At 46.9% G+C, this 25,835-nt stretch overlaps 1 protein-coding gene across 1 annotated transcript in view; it reads right to left on the bottom strand.

The window, feature by feature from the left end:
• Positions 1-1,817: 1,817 nt before the first annotated feature.
• OTOP1 (otopetrin 1) overlaps positions 1,818-25,835 on the bottom strand; it is a 41,951-nt gene continuing 17,933 nt past the window's right edge. Inside the window, 6 exon segments of the mRNA XM_032493905.1 lie at positions 1,818-3,267; positions 9,895-10,203; positions 10,205-10,824; positions 13,860-13,990; positions 20,393-20,451; positions 25,252-25,388. Of these exon segments, the coding sequence (XP_032349796.1) occupies positions 3,097-3,267; positions 9,895-10,203; positions 10,205-10,824; positions 13,860-13,990; positions 20,393-20,451; positions 25,252-25,388 (1,427 nt within the window). The 3' untranslated portion in view covers positions 1,818-3,096.

Here is a 25,835-nt window from a genome sequence, read left to right as displayed (position 1 = left end):
GCTACAGTAGACATTTCTGAGCGTGTCTCCTTACACATGTGGGGAGGGGATCTCTGGACACACACAAGGAGCAGCATCGCCAGGTCCTAAGGAATGTGCACCTTCAGCCCGAGTCAATGTTGTCAGTTGTTCTTCGGTCTGGCTTTACCAATTTACTCTCCCACCTCACGTATGTGAGTTCCCTTTCTTATTCATCTTGGCCACCCTTGCCAATCTGATGAACGGGAAATGGTGTCTCATTATAATTTTAAGTTGTACTGCTCTTACTCTAGCCCAGAGATCTTGACACTTGTCTATTGCACACTCCAGTTCCTCTGCTGTGAATTGCATTGGCATTAAGGTAATAAATTCTCCTTGCTGCCTAAGCTGGTTGAGCCCGGATGACTGACTACTTGTGGGTCGGAGCTGCCTGGCTGGAATAACCATCCCTGACGCTGTGGGCTCTTCCTGTTTACGGCCAAGAGATGATCCATCTTTAAGATCACTCCTCAGAAGCCCCGAATCCAGCACGACGGTGCTGACTTTTCTGAGCTCTGATGATGCCCCATGTCCACCCCAAAACACCACCTCTGGACCACTTAATTCTTCCCAGTGTTATTGTGATTCCCTCTATCTCTTTGGCAGGGCCTGAAACCCACAGGCTGAGGCCCTAGGGCTGTACTAATGTGCTTAGAACAGGGGGAAGTTAATAGCAACCGGAACTGGCATTCACATGCAGTCATCTCACACAGGGTCGTTTGTCAATGTGCACAAAGACCCAGCAGAAGATGCTTGTCACGGTGTCATTTATAAGAGCAAAGAACAAGCAAGCAACCACTTAAATATCTCTAAATGTCCAACATCGGGGTCTGACTAAGGAATGATGCCTCCCTCCACGGAATGTCCTTTGAAGCCATCCGGAGTCACGCTGCAGAAGAGAACACAATGTCAGGGAATGTCGTTCAGGAGTCTTAACTCGGGCCCACGGACTCCTGAGGCGAGGCTCCCGGAAGGGAGCTGGCGTCACCTGAGATGGTTAGGTAAGCACCACAGACCCCGGTCCTGCCCACTGGAAGCGGAACTTGTAGCTGGGAAGGCAGGAACTCTAACAAGCTCCCTACATGAGTCTAATGCATACTAAAGTGTGGGAATCAATGCCCTGGAGACCCTAAAATCGTTAAGAAGCATGCTGGTGTGTTCAGAGAAAAATAAAGCATGTTACATGCAAATTCAGTATTTATAGAAACGATCTCATTTGTGTGTGTGTCTGTGTGTCTGTGTGTCTGTCTGTGTGCGTACTAATAGGTACCCTGGTACCAAAAAATCAACAATTACCTCTAGATGGAAATTTCTCAGCCTCAGCACTCCTGACAGTTGGGGCTCGATAATTCTTTGCGGTGGAGGTCAGGTGGTTAGAGACTGTTTAGCAGTTTCTCTGGCCTCTACGCATTCGATGCCAGTAACGCCCCCTAGTGGTAACAATCAAAAATGTCTCCAGATGTTGGCAAAAGTCCCCTGGAAAACAAGACGGCTTCCCTTCAGCCTTGAGAACCACAGCCCTAGATGGAAGGTATGATAGATAATGTTTTACTTTGTTTTTAGTCTGTCTGCCCATTTCTTAGCTTTTTACCTAAAATGAACATAAAGTATTTTAGTCATGTAAAAAAATGGTGTTTCTTAATGCCCCCATTGCCTCTGCTGTCAAAAAAATACATGCAGATGATAAGATGTTCATGTTAGAATTTACAGGAAGTAAACTAATTTTATTATGACTTTTAAATAACTAAGAAAAAGTGTATACAAAGCCATTCCAAATGTCAATATTCCTTCAGAGGCTTTAAAATATTTCTAACCTTGGACAGACATCCTGATTTTAAGTCTAGATCTTAGAGAAGCAATTCTAGATATAAAAATTGCCTTACATATATGGTTGATTTTTGCAGTCACTTATAAAAACAAAAAATTACACTTTAAAACCAACAACAGGAAACTAATTATGGTACTTGATAGACTATAATATAGTATTAAAATGATATTTACAAAGAGTTTATATCAGTGTGGGGGAAAGGTTTATGCCATATTGTTAAGTAAGGGGAAAACGCATACAGAATTCAACATGTTGCATCATCGCTGGCACATATAACAATAACAACATAAAAAGAATCCTATGCACCCATGTAGCTAAAAGAAACACACCAAGATTTTTTTAAAAAATGACTGTCAAGACCCTTATCTTTAATTTTGTATCTGTATGAGATGATGATGGTCACTAAACTTATTGTGATAATCATTTCATGATGTATGTAGGTCAAACCATTATGCTGTCCACCTTAAGCTTATGCAGTGTTGTACATCAATTAAATCTCAATAAAACTGGAAGAAAAAAATGATGGTCAATTGAACAGTGACATCCTAGGTGATTTTTCTCTCTTTACTGGTCTGAAATGTCCAAATTTTCTAAAATAATCATGTATATGTTTATAGTGAGAGAAAGACAGTAAAATCCATTTTTTTAAAAACTTAAAAATGATTACAAGTGAAAATGTGCCACAATTTCAGGTGAGAAACATGTCCTTTATATTGATCTAGACACAAATTTCCTTCTGAATGATAAAAATACCCTTGTTCAAAAAATTAAACATATTCAGAAAGTACAGTATAAACTATATGTGATTGTAATCACATTTATCAGCTCAGGGAAGGATAAAATGTAAGGGTGATTATACAATGCAGATGGTCAGGAAAGGGTTGAATATCATAACATGAGACGAGAAAATGATGTTTATGAAAAATAAACTGGATATGTTTTTTTTTTCCCAATCTAGGATCACATGCTTCTAAAAGAGAAGATCTCACTTAGGAGAGAAAGTAATTTGGGTTTGATTAGAACTAACTAACCAAGGACAGACTTCAGCCACCTCACTGATTTTAATCTGAAGTGTTTACATCCACCCGGGGTGATGGGCCACTCCAGCTCATGGGAAAAACAATTGTCACAGACAAAAGGCAGCCCTTCTCGCCTTTGTATGGCAGTATTTGCCCGACCTCCCGGTTCCCAGATGGCTCCACTGAATTCTCTCGTGAGCTCCCTGCTCCAGTCTTTGATGTGGACACAGATTATATCTTACAATAGACCTCAAAGAGGGAGGCAGCTGCGTGCATCCGGTAGAAAATAGAAAAGGGTATGGCCAGGTTGACCACAATTATCCAGGGTTCAAAGCCAAAGACAATTTCCTCCAATCCGTTGTCGTACTCAGGGCGGCAGCCGAAGGCGGGTGGGATCCAGAGCTGCAAGAGAAGGAGAGTGGGTCCCAGCAGCCGCCTGGGGCCCCACACCAACCCAGGCACCAATCTGGACTCGGGGAGACCAGGGTCACACCTGTCACAGGGGTCAGCAGTCCCTGCGCCAAGTCCCCCATCAGCCCACGGAGCCCCACTCCTGTACAAACGCTCTACCTGGTTCTCTCCATCCTCGCAGCCCTCACCTTGGTCCAGCCCTTGGTCTCCCCCCGGACTGCTGCAACACCTCCCATGTCCCCCCTACTCCAGTGAGCACCTTCACTCCACCCCCATGTGGCTGCGGGGGTGGTCTTTATAAAGCACACGTCTGACCTGTCACTCCTCTGCTGGTCACTCACCAGGGCTCCAGTTGCCTTCAGGAGAAAGTCCAAATTCCCTCAGTGACCAGACCCCCGTCCACGTCCCTCATCACGCCCTTCACCCTGGCCTCCCCAGGCTGCGCTCAGCCCCTAAGTGTGCCTTTCTCTCCCCAGTCTTCAGGGCTTTGCTCCCGCTTGTTCCTCTATCAGGGTTCCCTGTCTTCCTTTTGCTAAGTACTACTTTCTTCCAAGTCCTGAGACACCTCCCCTTCCAAGAAGCTCTCCTTGATCTAAGCAGGCAGAGGGGGATCTCCCTCTGTGTTCCCACAGCCCCCAGCGTTTTCCTCCAGTGGAGGTCCCCCGTTTCCCATGCCCACCTTTACATACCAGCACAGGTGCTTGGAGAGCCCCATCACGTGGGTCTGGGCTGGTGAGTTCTGTGGTCTTTTCTCTGGCTTGTCTTGGCTTAGAGAGGCAGCTCAGGCCCTGCCCACATCCCCCGAATCAGGGGGAGAAGCACATGCCTTGGAGCCAGCCCTGGGTTCATGCCACTGATAGACTGTAATTGAACCTCTCCAAGCCTCAGTTTCCTCATCTGTAAGATGGGGATACTGACACCTGTCTCAGAGGGCTCAGATGAGAATAAAATGGCAACTACGTTTGCAAAACATAAAGCAATAACCTATTATTTTTGTTGCTCATGGAACCTACTCATTGGTCCTGTCCCAGCTCCTCCTTCCCCACTCCTCTTAAACTTCCGGGCTTCGAGGCCGGCCTCTCTGTCACACTGACACTTCTGCAACTTGCTCCAGCCCCACGCTGCGGCAGGCAGCCTCTCAGATGACCCCCAGTGGTCCCACCTCCTGGGAATCATGTCCTGTGGAGCCTCCTCCCCTCGAGTTGGGCTGAACCTAGCAACTCACTTCTAACCAACAGAGCATGACAAGAGTCCCATGGCACCTCTGAGATGTGGCTACAGAAGGGCTCCGGAGTCCTTCTCACTCATTCCATCTCTCAAGGGAGGAAGCAGCTGCCACTCTGTGAGCTGTCCCGTGGAGATTCCACGTGGCCAGGAACTGAGGGAGGTCTCAGGCCCGCAGCCAGCAGGGAACTCAAACCCTTGGCCCAACAACCCACTGGGAACTGAATCCTGCCAACAGCTGCATAAGCAGATTTGAAAACAGATCCCCTCCCCCTCAACTGTCAAGCCATACTTGGATTCCTGACCCAGAGAAACCGTGAAATGATAAATGTCTGTTGTTTTAAGTTGCTGTGTTTGGGGGTCATTTCTTACACAGCAAGAGGTAACTGATACACGTGGCTATCATTGACATCTCCATACAGAACCTTCCAAGACTTTTATCTCCAGCCCACAGTGTTCTCTCGGTTCTGCATCCTTAGGGGTCCTCCTACAACGCCAGCTGCTCCTTCTTGCTCTCCTTGGCTAGCTCCCCCTCATTTGCTCAGTCTCTCAAGGTTGGCTGGTCCCTGCGCTCATTCATTCCCGAGTCCTCTCCCTCCCTATACCCATGACCCCTGATGATCTCACGTGGTCCTGGTTGTAAATACCAGCTATCAACCTGTGACTTCCAGATCCAAATCACTAGCCTGGAGAATTCCAGACTCCTACAGCCCACAGGCTACTTGGTGGTCTAAAACACATCTCAGACTCAACGTTCCTTCCCCACTTCCCCCTATCTCATCAGCAACATCTTCCTCCCACTCACTCAGTGAAAACTCTATGCATCATCCTGGCCTTCCCACTTACTCTCAGAACCATCCACCTGCCATCCCATCCATCTGCAAGTCTTGACGACCGCACCTCCAAAATGACATCCTCAACCCACCCATCACTCTCTGCTCCACCTGTGCAGGCCACCACTCCCTCTCTCACCTGGACTGATGCAGCGGCCCATGCTTACACTCAACTCCACCGTCTATTCACCACTCAGAGCCAGATTAATTTCTTCTGTAAATAAGATCGTGTCCCTTCCCTGGTTAAACAGCTACAGTCTTCACTTAAAATAAAATCTTCCCCTACAGGGGGCAGCCCTCTGTGAGCTGATCCCTTCCCACTCCCAACCCACCCCCAGGATCATCTCCCACCCACCCAGCCCAGTCACATGCCTTTCCCCTCTTCTCAAAGGAGGCAAGCTCATCTCACCTGCAGTTTTGCACCGGCTGCCCCCTCTGCCTGGAGCACTCGCAGCCCCTCCTGCCATCCAGCCCTGGGCTCTAATGTGACCCCTGAAGAGCCTTTCCCACCAGCTCAACCTTCTGATCTACAGGGGCCCCCCAAGCACTGTCTGCACACCCTCCTTTCCTAGGTGCCTGCAGGACACGAGTCACTCCGGGAAGTCTCTCTTGTCTGTTTATTGCCATCTGGTTTGTCAGCCCCACAGGAGGAAGACCAGAGATCAGTCGCACTCCCACCACTCACACCAGTGCCTGGCCCTCAGTAGGCACGCGGTGGCGGCTGTATTTTCAGAAAAGGAGAGAGGGAGGGAAAACGGGAAGGAAGGAAGAAGAAAGTGTGCACCTCTTTCCTGAAATCCAGACCTTTCCATCTGCTGTTACGTTGACTGTAATTCTTGCTATTCATCCCCTTGGGAGAGGGCCCATCTGTGTCCCTTTCCCTTGAACCTGGATGGACACTGTCACTGCGTGACCCATAAAAATGGCAGAAATTGTGCCATTTCCACACCCAAGCCTTAAGAGACGGGCACGTCCAATCCCTTGGAAGCTTGGCTCTGGGGCCCTGAGCCACCAGCTGAGAAGTCCGCCTGCCCCGAGACCCCCAGGCTGGAGCAGACACTGCAGCTGAGCGTCCCGGCCGAGGGCAGCCTTCCAGTCTCCCCAGCCCGAGGCACCAGCTCTTGGACTTTCCAACCCAGCCAGCCCCTCCACCAGCTTCAGTCACTGCCACGAGGGACAGAACTGTCCAGCCAAGCCCTGCCGGAATTCCGAACCCACAAGGTCATGACACTTAGTAAAATGGTTGCTATTTTTGTCATCCATTTGGGGTCGCTGGTTACACGGCAAGAGAAAACCAAAAAAAAAAAAAAAATCTGCCTGTTGGTTATGTCCTTTCGGATGTCTTCGAGACACCACTGAATGTCCCTCCCACCTGCGCCCCCTCTCAAGCCTGCTCCCCCTCCAAGGCCCCCAATCTCCGTAAGTGGCATCCCCATCTACCCAGGAACTCGAGTCAGAATCTGCAGGTCACCTTTGGCATCCCTGTCCCTTCCCACGCTACACCGTGGATGGACCTGGCGGTCCTCATGCTGCGTGAGATAAATCCTGCATGATTCCACTTAGATGAGGGACCTAGAGAGTCAGACTCACAGAGAAAAAGAGGAGAATGGCGTTCGCCAGGGGCTGCGGTGGAGGGAAGGGAGAACTGCTTTGTGAGTACAAGGTTTCAGTCTCTCGAGGTGAAGAAAATTTTAGAGGTTGGTGGTGGTAATAGTTGCACAATCGTGTGAATGTTATGTGTTTCCTACCACAACTAAATTAATTTAATTTAAAAGGAAAAAAACCCATGAATCAGATCCTGTCACTCCTGGCATAAAATTCTTCCATGGTTTTCTGTTGTGTTTAGGGTTAAGTCCAGGTTAATGGCTGTGGCTTACGAGGCCCTGTGTGGTCTGCCCTGATGCCTCTCACGCCTCTGTCCCCTGCTCTCTGAATTCTAGCCACGTGGGTTGCTTTCCAGGACCTTGGGCACATCCAGCAAGCCCTGCCCTGCCCTGCATCCATGTGGTCCCCATGCCCCTGGCTCTGCCCAGACTGCCCCCACACCACCAGCCACCCTCCCTCCAGAGGAGGCCTTCCTGACCCCCGAGGTCCCCACAGCACCGAACCTCCTCCATCATCACATCCACCTCTCTTTACTGTCCACTCCGCAGCTGCCTATTTCCCCACGTGGACATGCACACCAGCCCCTCCAGCTGCAGCCTCCGTGCCAGCCCCCAGGTCCTGGAGAACAGTCGCTGCCCCTGCCACATGCCTCTGGGACAATAGAGAGCCAACCGTGGAGTTTCAAAGTGCTGCCCATGGGGTTGGCTCGGGTCATCCTAAGACATCAGCCTGCAATGATTTCCACCCTCTGGCTCACTCCTCAGTGAACGGAGGCAGTGCCTGGGGCCACCAGGGATGGAGCCCAAAGATGAAGGGACAACACGCAGCCTCCTCCTGGGTCCAGAGCCCTGAACCCAGCCTTCGGGTCCCAGCAGACCATCAATCAATCAGCACTTGATTCCAGTACTGCAGGCGGTGCTGTCCTAGCTCAAGCTGGTCCAAAAGAGCAAGCCAAGCACGCCACCTGGTGGTGCAGCAAAGATGCAGCTCAGAGAACGAGGCTTTTCTGAACTCACTGAAAAGACAGATCTTCATACCTCGCGGTGTGTGAAAAACAATAAGCTTTAGGGGCAGTTCTAGAACCAGCTCGGACTTTATAAGAATCTGAGCTGATACCCGACCCCCTCCAGGGATATAAGCCCCTCAGCACGTGCAGCCCCGCCCTAGTCACTGACCTCCGTCTCTCTCTTGTTTCCCTGTTTGACTCCTTTGTTCACTGCTGTGCCCACAATGGTCCTAGCATACAGCAGGTGCTCCATAAATGTCTTTAAGATGGAAGAAGGGGGCCCACTGGAGCCAAACTCTTCTGGGACCCCTTCTCCCTTCAGAGCTCCTCATACCTGTCTGCTGACCTGGAGGGGGACCGAGGTCCCAGTGACCCAAAGCAAGAATTGGATTTGATTGGCAGACACATAGCTATTTCGGCTTCAGATGCCCCCACCCCCGATGTCGTGACTGTAGGATGATATCAAAAGCTGCAGCCCCTGGGCATGTGCCGACTGAAATGGGAGAGGGGAGGTAAAAGCCAGTGAGCTCGTGGGGAAACAGAGCAGCCCTGATGAGACGGAGGTGGGTAGCAGAGAGGTGACCGTGATAATCGGCCAGCTCTGTGAGCGGGGCATCCCCACAGTCACTGCAGAGGCCTGTGTGGTGCCAAAGGCTGGGTCCCCCTCCCTCTTACCAAGCCCTGTCATCCCTCTCTGTCCTTCTGGAACAAACCCAACCACACACAAAGCTTTCTATTTCTCTACCTTTTCTCCATCCCCGCCGCCACTGTCTGGTGTGAGTTCGTTCCCATCATTTCCTCTCTGGGCGGCTGCAGGGCTTCTGTTCTGGGTTCCCTGACTTTGGTCTTAGTTCTCTCCATCCTTTCCACATGCTGCTGCCAAGGGATCATCCCAAAACACAAATTCCAGAGGGTCCTCTACTGTCCTCACCATGAAGACCAGACTCAGTCAGGCTTACCAAGCTCTGCTCAAGCCGGACCTGCCATCCTATCCCCGCTCTGCCGCTCTGCTTCACATGTACGGGATTCGCGCTAAGCTCCTGATGCTCGCCCGACAGGCCTCAGTGTCCTTTGCCTCTGTGTCTTTGCACACCATGTGCCCTCTGCCCCAAACTGCCCCAAGGCTTGTCCTGGCCTTGACCACGGTTGGTAAACTTCCCACCATTCCTTGAGGCTGAGGCAGACGGTGCTGAGACCGTTCATTTTCTCCCTTGTTACTTTCCATCTTAGAGTCTAGAAAGCAAACCATCCACTTCTCCATCCTCCCTTGTAGTCAGGGGTGGTCACATCACAGACACTGCCTAGCACTAGTCCTTCCCTCCTTCTTGTCTTGAACCAAGATGCAATGCCTGGTGCCACTGCAGCCATCCTATGACCATGTGGCAGTGTGCACCACATCAACCAAGGTCGAGGGCAAAGGTGAACAGTGCCTGGATCCTTTATGATAGGGTTCAGCTGCCAGGCCAACCCTGAGCAGCCTACCTCCAGAATTCTTGTCTTTAAGACTGAGGACACTGCGGGTCAAGCTTTCTATAATTTGCAGCCAAAAGCACTCCAAATTGAGACAGTGTCTCACTTCAAGCATTCCCTACTCATTGAAATTATCCTGAAGCCGTGCTCCCATGACACCTTTGCACATGACCCTGTCCCAGCACTGGCCACACTCACTGCATTATATTTTTTCCTTGTTTTCCTCTCCCACTAACGCTGTGACCTTTTTGAGGAAAAAGATTGAGCCCTCCCACTTTTCATTCTTAGTTCCCAGCCCAGCCTCTGGCACACAGCAAATACTCGGTAAACGGATTTGCAGAATATGAGCCTAGGTTCCTATTTTCTCCTTACACTTAAATGATTTTGATTACAAGCTGCCTCGATTCCTTATTTGAAAAAGGCAAAGAAAATAGCTTAATTGATTTTTTTTAAATAAAGAAATAACTTGAGGCAGATTACCGAAATATTGCAGAGGAACAAAAAGGCCGCAATATTCCTTAAGACTCTTCTCTGGGCGTTGCCCTGCAGGAAATGGGGACAGAGGGCCGGGGCCGGGACCCCTTCGCAGCTTCTCTCCTCTTCCTCTTTGCTGCCAACCTCACTCAGACACATATTTCCATTGGCCACAGGTGGCAGCTCGCTGCCCTGGGGAGCCCCGGCCCCAGCCGCAGGTCCGCTCTTGGGGCAGGAAGAAGCGAAGGGCGTGGTATCGCCGTTGCAGACCGTGACCACCCGCAGGGTTCTGATGTCCTCGGAGAGCTTCTCTGGGCTCTCGGTGGACGGACTCAATGATGAAGAGGTTCTGGATGTACTTCTCGAGCACCACCAGGATGGAGTAGGGCAGGTTGTACCAGGTGTACGGGGGGCGGGACTCCGCACAGAGGATGGCCAAGATGGAGCCCCAGGAGATGAGCCAGGAGCCGGAGGCAGTGCCCACCAGCAGGTCCGCGTCCAGTTTGCGGGCTGGGTTTTTGGACTCATCCAGGGACTGCTCATCTACCCTATAGATCCAGATCCCAACCAGCCCTGCCGCTGCCATGAGCATCAGCAAGACGATGGCGTAGAGGTAGAACATGATGAGGGCCGACTCGCTCTTGGTTTTGGAGCGCCCGATCCGAATCAGATACACCACCACCACCCCAATCGTGGTGGCCAGCGCCGTCAGGCCCAGGGCCGAGCCTGGCGTGACCCCGTGAAACCGGAACCGCATCTCCTGGTGCTGGTGACTGTCCACTTTGCGCCCGACGTTCTTCCACAGGACATAGAGCATTGTGGAGGCCAGGATCTGGTACTCTATGTTGAAAGGGTAGAGGTAGTAGATCCCCTGCGAGATGGCAGAGCAGAGTGCTGGGGGCGTGCAGTTACACGGAGGCGTGTGGTCATCTAAGACTAGGGGACAGAGGCAGATCGCAAGGGAGGGCGATTAGCATGTTCAGTGGCCACACGGCAAACCACAAAGAAATACCCTTCCTGTGGATTCATGCTTGGGTTTGCCTGCTGAGTTAAAAGCTCATGTGTTTCATGGCGTATTATCACATTTAATATTATGGCTAAATTGACAGCCAGGAATACCCCCCAAAGAGGACTAATTACGTGAATTACATCTTATCCAGACATCAGATTATTGCCCAGCCATTGAAAATCGTATTGCAGAAATTTCCTGGACAACATATAAGGATGTTCACAAGATACTGTTGAACAAAAGCAGTTTCCCAAAGAGGATAGAGTATGAATTTGTTCTTCCAAGTAGATACACAGACGATACATAACTTTATGTAGATAGAGAGAGAGGCAGACAGACAGAAAAAAATCTGGACAGGCATAAACTAAAATGTTACCAATGGTTCTCTCTGGGTGGGGAAAATGGCAGGTGATTTTTCTTTGTTTTTTTCAGTAAAAGAAATGTCTAGAATGTCTTTTTTCCCAGCTTTATTGAGATGTAACTGACATACGATGCTGTAAGTTTACGGTGCACAGTGTGTCATTTTCCTCTAGATTTTGCTTTATTGTATTTCCTAAACCTTCTATATGAATAGGATTTACATGTGTGATTTTTAAGTTATTTTTAAAAAACAACTTTGTGAGGGAAAACGTCCCGTCTTGTCAGCAAAGATTTTCCTCTTGAGAACATCCGAAGCTAGCCAGTGTGGCATGAGCCGGAACCACCTTCCGGAAGACACCTGGCGATGGTGCCAAGGGCCGTTTCATAACTAGGAGGGGAAATTTTGTAAATTAATCATGAAATAAACAACAAAAACCTTAAGGATGATATAAAGTCTCTGGCCTATGATTCCAATCTATTCTGAGGGAAAAGTCAAAAATATAATCAAAGCATTAGGTAAAATTTTGTTGTGCGTGGGGCTTTTTTTGTTTTGTTTTTTGGTTTTTTGTTGTTGTTGTGGGTTTTTGAGAAAGAAAAACACCTTAACAGTTTAGAAAGTGTGAAGTGAATTTTGATATCCCCTTACAATAGAATCGTAGGCAGCCATTAAAAGTTAAAATCAAGTTGTGTTTTAATGACACAAGAAAAGAATCATGTTACAATACAATGGGAAAAAAATAAGAACAAATTTTATATCCAGTATTTTTAAATGCACATCACAACCTGGAACTCAGTTGTGAAATCAACTTAGAGAGAAGCAATCAATATTTTTTAATGGAATTGTAATGGAATAAAATGGGATTGAATGAACAGAATCAAATATAATATAAATTTAAGAGTGTCTCTGATATAGTAAGATTATTATTTCATGACATACACACATGCATATACATGCAGGGATGTGTGCATTTGGGTTGCAGTGTAAAATCTGTTTCTTATTGTAGGTTGTAGAAAAAAAAAACATTGAATATTTGCAGTATAATCTCAACTATAAATGAATAAAAAGTAACTCTCTACCAAAAATCACTAGATGTTAACAGCACTTGACTGCACTCCCGGGTAGGTGACACGGTGGGTTTGTTTCTTTACACTTTGTAAAACAGTGGTTTTAATTTATGATATGATATGCATATACTACTTACAAAATCAGACAAAAGCTCTTTGTGGCAGCATTAATAGCTCTGTGGTAGCGCCTTTGCAGAACACTAAAATGTTCAGTTCCTAAGGAGTTCCCCGCCACTTATGACCCAGTACAATATGATGCAAAAGATAAGGGAAGAAATCAGAGGAAAACGTTCAGATTAACAGAATGTTAGTGCTGATGGACTCCTTTTTTAAATAAATTAATCTCATCTCATCTTTCGCAGAGGTTTCTGAAGCCAGATTGCTAGGATTCAAACCCTGGCTCAATCACCTACTCACTGTGCAACCTTGGGTTACTTACTTAACTTTGTGGCTCAATGGCTTCATCTGTATGATGCAGTCATTGTAGCCTACCTCAGAGTACTGGGGCAGAATTTAATGTCCCAGCCACTCAAAAAAATGCTTAATAAAACTCTATTTTTGTTATTCTTGTCCTTGCTGTTACTGGTTTTGATACCAAGAGAGTGGCCATCCCAAGAGCGGGCTGCCAGCTGGGGTTGGTGAAGACACATCACGTGCACCCCTGCTGTTGTCTTTCCCACCCCACTGGTGAGGAAACGGGTTTAAAGTTCTCTCCGTGACTGCCCTGGCATTGAATAAAGTACAGAGATGCAGTACACGAAAGCTGGAAGGACTCGTGGAAAGTCCATGGTTCAGGTGCCCTCACTTTATGAATGAGAAAAGGAAGGCTCAGAGAGGTCGAATGGTTTCCAAAGGTCACACAGCTTGTACGTGATGGGAACAGGACCCAAACCCGAGACACCCAGTTCTAGTATACTGCTCCTTCCTCTACCCCTCCCCTCCCTGCCTTTTTCTCAACCCCAGTGTCCTAATAGAAAAGTGACAGATCACAAATGCTAAAGAACTTTGAAAGAAAATAAAAAGATTAGCGCTACAGGAACAGGGGGAAATAAAGATGGAAAATGGCCAACCAAGCAGAGTTGAATAAAACCTTCAAATGAACGAAAACCAATTAACCACAACATACCATTAGCCTTGTATGGATTTTTCAAAGCTACACTTTTAATAGAAAGTATTAGTAACAGAGGTTTCATTAAAAACACAAACAGAAACAACCACCCGTCTTCCACGGTTGTAGACAAAGACCTTCGTTTCCACACCAAACTGGACCGTGAGAAACGGCGCTCAAAATGATGGCCCTTGGGTCTGACATGTCCCTGAGTCGTGGGAGAAACCTTTCATTATGCTCAGGGCACCCTACTTAAGGAGGCAGGATGAGAGACTTGGGAGGTTTTGAAAGATTTTCAACAACAGAGGATTGTCTGACTGATGTTGAGCTGGACGGACCCTGAAACCCGTCCCTCCAGCTCTGAACAGCCTGGTCTCTGCAGGTTCCCAGACATTCCCATGTGGCGGCGGGGCCACTGCTACCACTCACCTATGGTTATGTTCCCGAAGCCCAGGGTGATGAGCCGTTCCTTGTGCTCGTTGAGTTGGTGCTTTGACTCATTCAGGACGCTGTTGGCCCACAGAAGCAGGTTGGTGAACACCGAGTGGATCACCCCAAACCTGAAAAACACAAGGATTTATTTCTGGAGCAGCCCTGGGAAGCTCCAAGCCCCTTGGGGTGAGATAGAGACATTAAACACATGCGCGCGCACACACACACACACACACACACACACACACGCCTCCTTCTTAGCCGTGATTGTGGTTTTGTCTGGCATCTCAGGCTCTGGGTGGGTCCCCTCCCTGCCTGCCTGGGAGAAGCAGTTCTCTGGAAACTTCCAAAACCATAGTCTTGGCACTCGACCTTAATCTTGAACTTGCCAGTGTTCAACTCATTGTCTATGGGACAAAAACGTACTGGGTCTTGGAAGCAGGGATACAGGCATGGAAGTTTCCTCAAAGCAGGCTACCAACCCCACCATACCCTAAACCCTTTCTCCCAGAAAGGAAGAGGAGAGAATGATGAAGAAAAGATGAAAGGGCTACACTGAGAATCTGGAGAGTTGGGTACGCCCTTACTGTTGGTTGGCCAACCGCATGATTATTATCCACCCCCTCAGTCTTACCAGTTACTTCTGAAGACACCAAAACAAACCAGAGACACACTATCTGGTCTCCTTGCAGTTAGGCATGGCCATTCTGACCAGTAAGGTGAAATCTGCTGTGAACTACTGAAAAGCTTTTGCTTTCTTGATGAAAGAGGTAAGAATGAGAAAAGCCTATTTACTGTGCTTCTCCCCATTTTTTCCAGCCTTGAACGTAGACATGAAGGCTGGAGTTGCGGCAGCTACCTTGTGACCACAAAGCAACCAGCATGGGCTGAAACCCTCACCCACTGAGGATGGCAGAGTGGAAACATAGAAAGAGCCTGTTCTGTGATGACACCGCGGAGATGCTGAAGTCTGATAGGCTCGGGAGTTAGGCCATAGTCACAAACAGAATAAGTAACCACATTTGGGGTTTGAAAGTTAGCAAGCAACAAGGTTGTTCTAGTCCGACCCCAGGGTTCTGTCCCTGCGTATGTGCCACGCTGCCTCTTGAGGAAGGAGAAAAAGAATGACGTGGAGAGTGGACTCTGGACTGTGGGAAACAGAGACGGGATCTGGGGGGATATGGTTCCAATGAGGTCACTGTCTGTTCCAAACCTCCGAAGTCTCCCCGTGGCTGCCAGCTGAGGACGTGTTCGCATCAGCAGCGTCCAGGGTACTTAACGAAGGGCCTTGCGTGGAGCAGGTGCAGCAAAGGCAGGTGATTTGAGAGACGCATTCCTTGAAACTTGTGTGTAACTGATCGCTTTCCAGTTGGAAAGCAGAGGCCGGAGGCTGCAACCAGGACACACTTGTCCACCACCTGCCTAAGGGAAAATGGTGCAGCTGGGTACTCAACCCTGACCCTGCCTCTCCTCTGGATTTCAATCCCAGAAGACTCCTCTGGGGCTCCCATGAGCACCCGCAGGCAAAGCCTTTCCTCGTTTGAATTCTAGCTTCCTTTGGCCGCTTCCCAATGTCCAGGCACAAGTGGAGGAGGAAACGGTCACCTGTGGCGGGGGCGGGTCTGAGTTAGGCGCTTACCCGTCTTCTTGCGCCTGGCGCTTGCCCAGTTACTATAGACCGTGGCCAGCCTCCCCCTCGGGCATCGGGGAGGCATTGTATAGAGCCTTTGACAAACGCAGACAATGCTGTTTGCCTCAGGCCAGCTGGCTTTTCTTTTACTTATAATGCACACAGCTCCCCCTTTCTTCTCTTTCCTGCTCCAAACGGAGCTATCTAATCCCAGACCCTCTGCACCCAGGCAGGTGAGACCGCTGCCGCCCACAGCTGCTGCCTGTTCTGCCACGCATGCTCCCCGCGAGCTGGCAGCCTCCTGTGGGTTGGAGCTGGAAGCTGTCCTGCTAACTAAAGGCAGGCATCCCTTCCTCATGCCAGACTGCCTCTCCCCTACTTGGATCCCATAACCCCAGAGCACAATCAAGAGAAGGCTTTCGTGAGACATCGCTGACCTCATCTTTTTGTATCCAGCCCTCCTTTTGGAACTGCTGTTCCTCTAAACTTCACTCTTGAGAAAAGAAAAGGACTCAAACCAGTAAAGGGACTTCCCACATCAGGAGAAAAGTCCCTGTAGGTACTAAAAGCATGGATACTGGAATATTGGCTTGAAAGACCAGAAAGAAAAGAGTAAGTCCAGGAGTGTTGAGTTCTGAAAGCTCCAGGGCCTGGCAGACAACATCAGTGAATGAAGTGGGTGACATTAGGGGGTGGTGGGGACTGTAGCTAACTAAGGGGCCAGACTCTATCTGGAGGGAACAATTCCAACTCTAGCTCTTTGTTGCCAGACACATGTGGGATGGTCAAATCTTCCATTTTCTTTTTTTAAGAAAAGTCTAATTCTAAAACCTAAAGGAGGTAAGTAACTCAAAAATGGTTAACACTTTGCCTGACAATCAAAACAAGCTAAATCAAGCTATAAGCATAGCAGGTTCAAACCACTCACTGTCCAGTTTAGGAAAGAGGCCCAGAGACAAGAAAGTGACTTGTCTCCAGTCACTCAAGAAGCAAGGTCAAGGCAGGACTGTGTCCCAGTCCTTCAGGGTTCCCTCAGATGAAAAGTTCTCATGGGAAATGTCTAGGTACGTGGCTTAGGGCAGCACTGTCCAAAAAAAGATAATGCAAGACACTGATGCAAGCCACATAAGTCATTTTCCGTTTCCTAGTAGCCACAGTAAAAGAATAGCAAAAAGGAACAGGAAAAAACAATTTTAATCATATTTTGTTAAACCCACTATATCTAACATACCACCATGTCAACATAGAATCAATACTAAAACAGTCATCACTGAGATATTTTACATTCTGTTTTTTATTTTAATCTCCAAAACCCGGTGTGTCATGTACACTCATGGCACATCTCAGTGCAAACCAGCCACAGTTCAAGTGCTCCATAGCCACGTGTGGCTGGCGGCTGCTATATCGGATAGCACAGACCTAGAAAGCAAGCCGAAGACCCTTTTCTGCATAGAGGGAAATGGGCCCAAGTGTCCTTGAGGCTCTGATTGAATAGTGACTAAAGCAAAGAGAAAGACTTCACCCAGCAAACCCCGCTGGCCACCTCAGCTGCTGCGATGCCATGGAAATAGCCGTGGATTTAAAGTCAACATTCAGGTCCCATCCAGTGATGCCCAAGTGAGCTGCCTGACCGTGGACCTTTGCTTCATTCCTCAGTTTCCTCCTCTGCTAAGTGGAATCACGATCATACCTACTGTCTCTAACTGACAGGGTTAGAGAGGTTCTCATGAGTAATACATGTAAAAGAAAATGCGTTATGAACGGGAAAGCCCACAGACTCAGCCAGGAGTTCCTGGGGACGACAGGCTGCCCAATCTGCATTTGTTGAAAACATCTCACCCTTGATGCCAGCAACTCTGCTTGTAGGGGTTTAAGCTAAGAAAGTAATCAGAGCTGTCCAAAAATATTGTTCATTGAAAAATGTTCATTAGAGCACAATTTATAACAACAACAAAAGCTTTCAGACAAATTAGATGTCCAACAAGAGGTGTATGGACTGGATGTGTCCCCTCAGAACTTACATGCTGAAGACCCACCCCCAGTGTGACTGTGTCGGGTAGTTAGATAAGCGGGGCACGGGCAGCTAAGGTGCGGGAGGGGGAGCATGGTCCGGAAGATGGCGGTTTGCCTGCTGCGGCATAAAGGGGCTTTACTTCCTCCAAATGAGCGCCAGCAAGCAACCGGTTAGAACCCGAGGGCAGCAACTGCACAGCAGTGACAGGGACCTAACTGGACGGGACCCAGTGCCCTTTGTAATGTAATTAGCATGGCGGTTTAGGCTCCTCCATGGGCTTTCCTATGTGCATCATGGGTCAGAACCTGCACAAAACGGGACGAGCATGACCAAGCACTCCAGGGGCAAGAGCTGTCAATCAATCAAGAGACCACCTCTAAGCAAGGGTATAAGAGAAGGGGGCAAACAAAGACCACTGCCACCTGCCCCTGGATCAGCCCGCCTCCTGTTCTTGGAGGGGTACTTGCCCTTTGCTAATAAACCCTTTAAAGTCTTTCGCTACACAATGCTCCCATCTCCCACCTGAATTCTTGTCTTTCCAGTAAGACAAGAACTGGGATCTTTTTCCTTCCCCCTTTGGGGTAACAACTGTACTTAGAGACATTTAGGGTATAAATGGGTATAAAGGTTAAATGAGGTCATAAGGGTGGGGCCCTGATCCAGTAGGACTGGCGTTCTTCTAAGAGGAGGAAGAGACACCAGAGAGCTCTCTCACTCTGCCCAGAGACAGCCTCACCAGAAACCAACCTGCTGGCACTTTGACCTGGAACTTGGAGCCTCTGGAACTGTGAGAAGATAAGTTTTTGTTGTTAAGTCCCCCAGCGTGCGGCCCGAGCTGACTAACACAACAAGGTACCAGTTCCATAAACCACAGCAATGGCAAAATGTGCAACCAGCAAAGATCACGGTGTAGAAAAAGACCAACGAGGGAGATGTTAACAACAAAAGGAAAAGGGAAAACAGAGCAAGAAGAGCAGGACCACAACTGTAAAAAGGAAAAAGAAAAAATATATCTCTAGTCACAAAAAAAGACTGGAAAGAAACAGACCACAATGTAACTAGTTACCGCTGGGTGGCAGCTGTCTCAGCTCTGGCTGCTAGAATAAAACAACAGGTGTTTATTTCTCACAGTTCCAGAGGCTCAAAGTCCAAGATCCAGGTGCACGCAGAGTTGATTTCTGGTGATGCTTCTCTTCGTGGCTGGCAGGCGGCTGCCTGTCACTGTGTCCTCACATGGCCTTTCCTCTGGGTGCTCTCGGAGAGAGAGAGAGCTCTCGTGTCTCTTCCTCTTCTAATCTAAGGGCACTAATGCTATTGTAGGGGCTGCACCCTCATGACCTCATGACCTATCACTTCCCAAAGGCACCACCTAATACCATCACATTGGAGGTTAGGGCTTCAACATACGCATTTAGGGGCAGACACAAACATTCAGTCCATAACAATGGCATTATGGTGATTTTTAAATTCTATTATATCCTTACAAGTTTTATCAGGGGAAAAAAGTACATTTTTTAAAGAATGTCTCTGGAGTAGATGAAGCAAAGCCCATGTCCCAGAACAAAATCAGTAAGTTCTCTCCAAGCTGCGAGAAGAGCCCAGCCTCACTGATGGAAGGAGGGGTAAGCAACACACACATACTCCTCGCTGCCCAGCACATGAAATGGGAGAAATTGGATGGAAATTCCGGGCTGGCCACTTGTACTCTGGAGACCCAGGTAAGTTCCCTAACCTGCTGGAACCCACTGCCACACCATTTAACGCAGAGAAGCATAGTTACCATAGTCACCCTGACAGAGCCCAGATTAAATGTGAGGACGGATGTGGAAGTCTTTGTCCTGCTCTAAGGGACAAGTTAAGCTGCCTTTGCTATATCCTTGGGGCCTGGACTTCATTTGTCCCTGACTTGTCCATTAGACCCCATTTGTCCATTTCTCTCCCCTAGGGGCAGAAGAATTGGCGCCCACATCCTGCCCCTCCTCTGCCAGGAGGCGTGGCTTCTCAAGTTAAGACTGGGGTTGAAGCCCAGGGCAAAGGCTTGGGCCGCACGGGCGAGACCGCAGTCTGCACACTCCCAGGATGATGCTCGGGATACCTCAGCCCATTACCACTGCACATCACCAGGCAGCAGGCTCTGCACACAGCAAGAGCTCAAGAGATGCTTCACTTCTCATTGAAGCTGATCCTTTTTGCATAATAAGTTTGGTGAAAGTTATTTCTAGTTCAATACTCTATTAAAATAGTTCCAGCTGGTGGTTGTATACAATCTTTTAAATATTAGTTTTCATTTCAGATGGTCCTGGGGGAGTTTTCTGTTCCTCATTGACCGTTTCTACCATGAGGCATCTTTCTATAAAGCCAGTACTGATGACTTGCTTCCTCTGTATGTGAGCACACAGAGCTCCTTACACAATAACAATCCTTGCATTTAGGTAACTCACTCCATTATCCTGCAGGTTCTCTTCCTTGATCCTCACAATCATCGAGAGAGAGGTTGGACAGAGGTAATAACAGACCCCACACTTACTTCGTCCTTGTTCCATGCCAGGCACAAGCTTCACACCAATGAGTTCCTTCAGTCCCCAGAGGTTGACAATGCTATTATCCCCATTTTGCAGAGGAGGAAAACCGAGGCTTATAAAGGGGGAGATGTCTAAGAGAGCAGAGTTGACATTCAACCCACATCACTCTACTTCCAGGGCTGTCCTGGAAGAGACGGAAGGCGGAGGGTCCCCTCCCCTGGCCACGACTAAAGGTTTTGCTTGTCAGGATGGAGAGGAGAGTTGGTCCCATATTTAAAACCCAAGCAAGGTGGCAGTGATGAGTTCTGTTCATTCTAAATGAACACAAAATTCAACACAGAAAGCAATTACCCACAAGTTTTACCTTTCCAGTGTTTTGAAAGATTGGATGATATCCTTTGCATGCCCCCAGAGAAAATACACCTAGATGAAAATAAAGGAAGAAAAGAACGATGCATCAGGAGGAAAACCATCACTGTACTTACACACTTGGGATGCTACAAGACTTAAGGGAAGGGTGTAGGACACATCGGGAACGTCAGTGACCTCCAGCCCCCAAAACAGCAGGTCACTATCCTCAGCTCAGCTGGCAGTGCCGTTCCCGGGGGAGACAGCGCTCCAGGGACACTGCTGTGAGAATCAGACGGAGGCCTCCTGTGTCGGAGGAAGTGGTGCTGTGATCGATGCGGGTGTCTGCCATGGGCAGGGTTTGGGGAGGGGCAGCCCACCTGTCACAACCCCTGTTCACCTGTTCATATCACCCATGTTGGGCTTCATTCAAGAAAGACCCACTAAACAGGTACTATGCCAGTGGCCAGAAACCAAATTTCAAGTGCTTTAAATGAAGAACAGAACTGATTCATGATGGGTTTTATTTTTAATTGAAGCAATTTACAATGTTGTGTTAGTTTCTGGTATATAACATAGTGATTCAGTTATACATATATATTCTTTCGCGTATTCTTTCTCATTATAGGTTATTACAAGCTATTGAATGTAGTTTCCTGTGCTACACAGTCTTATTTCACAGTCCCCCAGCCACAGGGTCACCAGAAGCAACTCACGATGGGGGCTGAACACAACGGGGGCGGTATCGGACCTGTGTGCAAATCCTAGCTCCCTTCATCCTGGGTAAGTCTGTTTTCCCACCTGTGAAATGGGGATGATATGGAAGCTACCTTGGAGGGTGTTGTGAAAAGTGAAATATGATAAATCGTGTCAACTACTTGGAACAGCGCGTGGAGTGGGAACATTTTCAGTAAATCTCTCACCTGTCAGTTTACTCATTTGCGGACATCGGATGAGCACCCCTGATGCCCTAGGCACCATCTGAGCTCCTAAAGCATTTGGGGCCTTAGTTAGACACAAAAATGTGTTGAGCACCTACTATGTGCCAAACAGAGCTGAGCACTTCGTACAGTTGCCTTCATTCTGCAATTAAGTGCTATACAAAGAAAATCAGACAACACTCCACAAAAAGCACTTACACATCCCCTCTCCTCCACATTGTTTTACCTTAGATCTACTCTCCTGCCCTGAAAGACACTTTCAGGGCAAGATTCTTGAAACATCTGGCAATTTTTTTAAACTTTTTTTAAAAATTAAAGTATAGCTGAATTACAATATTGTGTTAGTTTCAGGTGTACAGCAAAGTGACTTGGTTATTTGTTTCCAGATTATTTTCCATTATAGGTTATTACATGATACTGAACATAGTTCCCTGTCCTCTACAGTAAATCCCTGTTGTTAACCTATTTTATGTATGGTGGTTTGTATCTGTTAATCCCATATTCCTAATTTATCCCTCCCCCACCTGCCTTGCATCATGGTAACCATAAGTTTGTTTTCTATGTCTGTGAGTCTGTTTCTGTTTTATATACAATTCATTTGTATCATTCTTTTTAGATTCCACATATAAGTGATACCATATAATGTTTGTCTTTCTCTTTCTTAATTCACTTGATATGATAATCTCAAGGTCCATGCATGTTGCCACAAATGGCAGTATTTCATTCTTTTTTATGGCTGAGTAATATTTCATTATATATACATATCTCACCTCTTCTTTATCCATTCATCTATTGATGAACACTTGGGTTGCTTCCACATCTTGGCTCTTATAACTAGTACTCTATGAACATTTGGGGTGCATATATCTTTTGAAATTAGAGTTTTCACCTTTTCTGGATATATGCCCAGGAATGGACTTGTTGGATCATATGGTAGCCTTATTTTTAGTTTTTTAAGGAAATTTCGTACTGTTTTCCATAACGGCTGCACCAGTTTACATTCCCACTAATAATATAGGAGGGTTCCCTTCGCTGCACACCCTCTCCAGCATTTATTGTTTGTAGACGTTTTGATGATGGTCATTCTGATCAATGCAAGGTGATACCTCATTGTGATTTTCATTGGCATTTCTCTAATAATTAGGAAGAAACATCCAACAATTTACAAAACAGGTAGCAGTGACTTCTGATAAAGATGACATTTAGCCTACCAATATGGAAACAGTGGAGCAAATTAGTATTTATCCATGAATTCTAAGTTAGATGGCTACTTAACTAACACTTTTATAAAGACTACATAGCAACACAAAAAAAGTTTATTATTTTTAAAGTGTAAAACTCTAAACAGAAAATTCTGCACCTTGCATGTAAAATATTGACAAGAATGTACACTTGAGTACAAAGAATGAAAGGAACACATAAAAACAACAAATATTTCAGTTGATGGACTTACAGATGAATTCTTAGTCTCTTTTTCACTTTTTTCAGTAAAGATATACTATATTTTTAAATTACCATATAATCCAGCAATCTCACTTCTGGGTATATAGCCAAAAGAATTGAAAGCAGGGTCTCAAAAAGGTATTTGTACCCCCATGTTCATGACAACGCTATTCACAATGGCCAAAAGATGGAAGCAACCCGCATATTCATCAATGGATGAATAAACAAAATATGGTCCATCAATACAATGGAAGAGTATTCAGCCTTAAAAAAGGAAGGAAATTCTGACACCTGTTACAATGTGAATGAACCCTGAGGACATGATGTTGAGTGAAACAGGCCCATCACAGAAGGACGAATCCTGTATGATTCCACTTGTCTGATTCAGGGACAGAAAGTAGTCAAATTCATAGAGACAGAAAGTTGAATGATGGTTGCCAGGAGCTGGCGGTGGTAGGAATCAGGAGTTAGTGTTGAATGGGCACAGAATTTGATTTTTTGCAAAATGAAAGTGTTCCAGAAGTTACACGACAATGTAACTATACTTAGCTCTACTGAAACGTACACTTAAAAATGGCTAAGATGGCAAATGTTATGTGTATTTTACCACAATCTAAAAATAAATCTATTTCTAAAAAATAATATTTTTCACTTTCCCATCATTGAATGTAGCAAATGCATGTAGGGCGTGTCCAATAGGTATAGAAAGATGGATTGATTGACTGACTGACTGATTGATACAATGCCTTAAATTAAGAAGAAAAGAGATCGCCAGCGCACCAAGCAACGGAGTGATATTCTGAAAACTCAAATCTGTTCAGGCCATTCTTCTGCCTGGAGCCTTCAATGGCTCCCCATTGCCCTCAAGGTAAAGTTGAAGCTCCTAGGCGGCTGTCAGTCTAGACAAAGCACTCACTGCAAAATGCTTCAAACACATCAGCGCCTTCATCCTCACAACAACCCCACAGAGGAGGTGCTTTACAGATGAGACCCGATGAGGCCCAGAGAGGTTAAGTAATTTGCCCAAGGTCACACTGCTGGTATGAGCTGGAGCCAGGTCGTCTGACCAGAGTTCATGCTTATAAGTGCTACACTAAACCATGGCTCCAGTCCATCCCAGCTTACAGCCCCCAACAGCTCACATGTCTTCTCATTTAGCCTTAATTCTCTCTGTCAAGACCCTGTCTCCAAACGCAGTCACATTCTGAGGTCCTGGAGGTTAGCACTTCAACATATGAATGCGGGGGACCCCATTCAGCCTGTAACAACTCTCAGAATGCAAGGTGACCCCTTCAAACCAGTCTCCCTGGAAGCTGCTGCCCAGTTCCACCAGGGCTCCCACAGAGGCCAGATGATGCAAGCCCACCTGGCACAGCCCCCAAGGAGCTCCACTTGCGAGAATGTGTTTGACCTCAAGAAGCACCCTAAAGTCACCAAGACCCGACAGGCAGTCACCTGTACAGAGGTACACAGAGTGGAGACCACTTTTTATAAAGGACAGAGGTTAAAAATGGCATCGTTGGTGTTTGGAGATGAGAAATAGGTCCTGAAGGACGTTCCCAAACTGAGAATCCAGAAATATTTTGAGCAATAGCAGTACCACTGGACCAAGTCCATGGTCTTCCGGGGTGACTTGCATGGAGAGGAACTGTGTCTTGACTGTGACCTTGGGCAAGTCATTTGTCCTCTCTGACCTCCAACTTCTTCCTTAGGATTGTGTGTGACAATCCAACAGCTGTTCCTGTGGAGTTGCTGGGAGCCTTACACGAAGTGATGAATGAAAAGCACTTTGCCTATTCTAAAGTCCTAGAGAAGTACTAAGTATTTCCTTTATTATTATCTCAACTCTGAGTGCCATCTCCAGGGATTTCTGGAAACTACACTGGAGGCCCATCTAAGATTTTTTTTCAAACATGAGATTTTTCTGATTCTAAGCTATAGATTTAAATTATATATCAAATCCTCACTTTTTAGCCAAACCATGTTGACCAATGCTGAGAAAGAACCTCTCACACATTTCTAAAGATTTTAATCCACAAGTAGGCAAACAAAAAGAAGTGTTTCAATGACTCAGAGGCAGGACTGTAATGGCTCACAAAGTCTCTTAGGGGTGATGACAATGTTCTAAAATTGATCGTGGTGAGGATTGCACAACCCTATGAAATACTAACCCGCTGAATTGTACACTTTTAAATGAGTAAATTGTATGGCAGGTGAATTTTATCTCAATAAAACCGTCGATTAAATTCCCCCAAGCCTTTTCTGTTTGCCTCTGACTTGGCAGAATTTCCCGACTCTTCATCAGTGTAAGTTCTGCTTCATAAGATTCCCCTTAAAATGGCCAAGAGGACACGCAGTCCCATTTTACAGCGGAGGAAGCTAAAAGGACTGAGCCTCGCCTCACACTGCCCCGCCAAGTATCCTGTTTTGCATACCCTGGGATACGCTTAACAGAAACCAAGGCAACATAAGCAAAGACCACGTGGTTTACCTGCAACAGAGTGTGGACTGCATGTGTGACAGGGAAAACTCCTTCAGTGGCTGATAAACATTCAGAAAATCCAACGAAGTACCCAATTTTAAGGCATCCCAGGATGATGGTAATGGCTGCAAACAATGTGATGCTACCTAAATTAGGGGAATGGGTGTTAGAAACACACACATGTAAGTGTTACCATGCACTGATATCATTTCAAAATAAATTATATTAAATCCTCACACGTAGGGTCAAATGATTTTTGACCAGAGTGCCAAGACATTTCAATGGGGAAAGGATATTTGTTTCAACAACCAGTGCTGGGAAACTGGGTATCCATATGTAAAATAATGAAGCTAGAGGGATAGGGGCGGAGCTCAGCAGTAAAGTGCATGCTTAGCATGCACAAAGTCCTGGGTTCAAGCCTCAGTACCTCCATTAAAAAAAACAAAATGCAGGTGGGGGTACAGCTCAGCAGTAGAGCATATGTGAGGTCCTGGATACAATCCCCAGTAGCTCTATTTAAAAAAATTTTTTTTTAATTTTTTAATTGAAGTCCAATCAATTACAATGTGTCAATTCCTGTTGTACAGCACAAT

This window comes from Camelus ferus, chromosome 2, assembly GCF_009834535.1.
Source record: "Camelus ferus isolate YT-003-E chromosome 2, BCGSAC_Cfer_1.0, whole genome shotgun sequence".
Taxonomy (NCBI): Eukaryota; Metazoa; Chordata; class Mammalia; order Artiodactyla; family Camelidae; genus Camelus; species Camelus ferus.
This window is presented reverse-complemented; position numbering and strand designations above follow the sequence as displayed.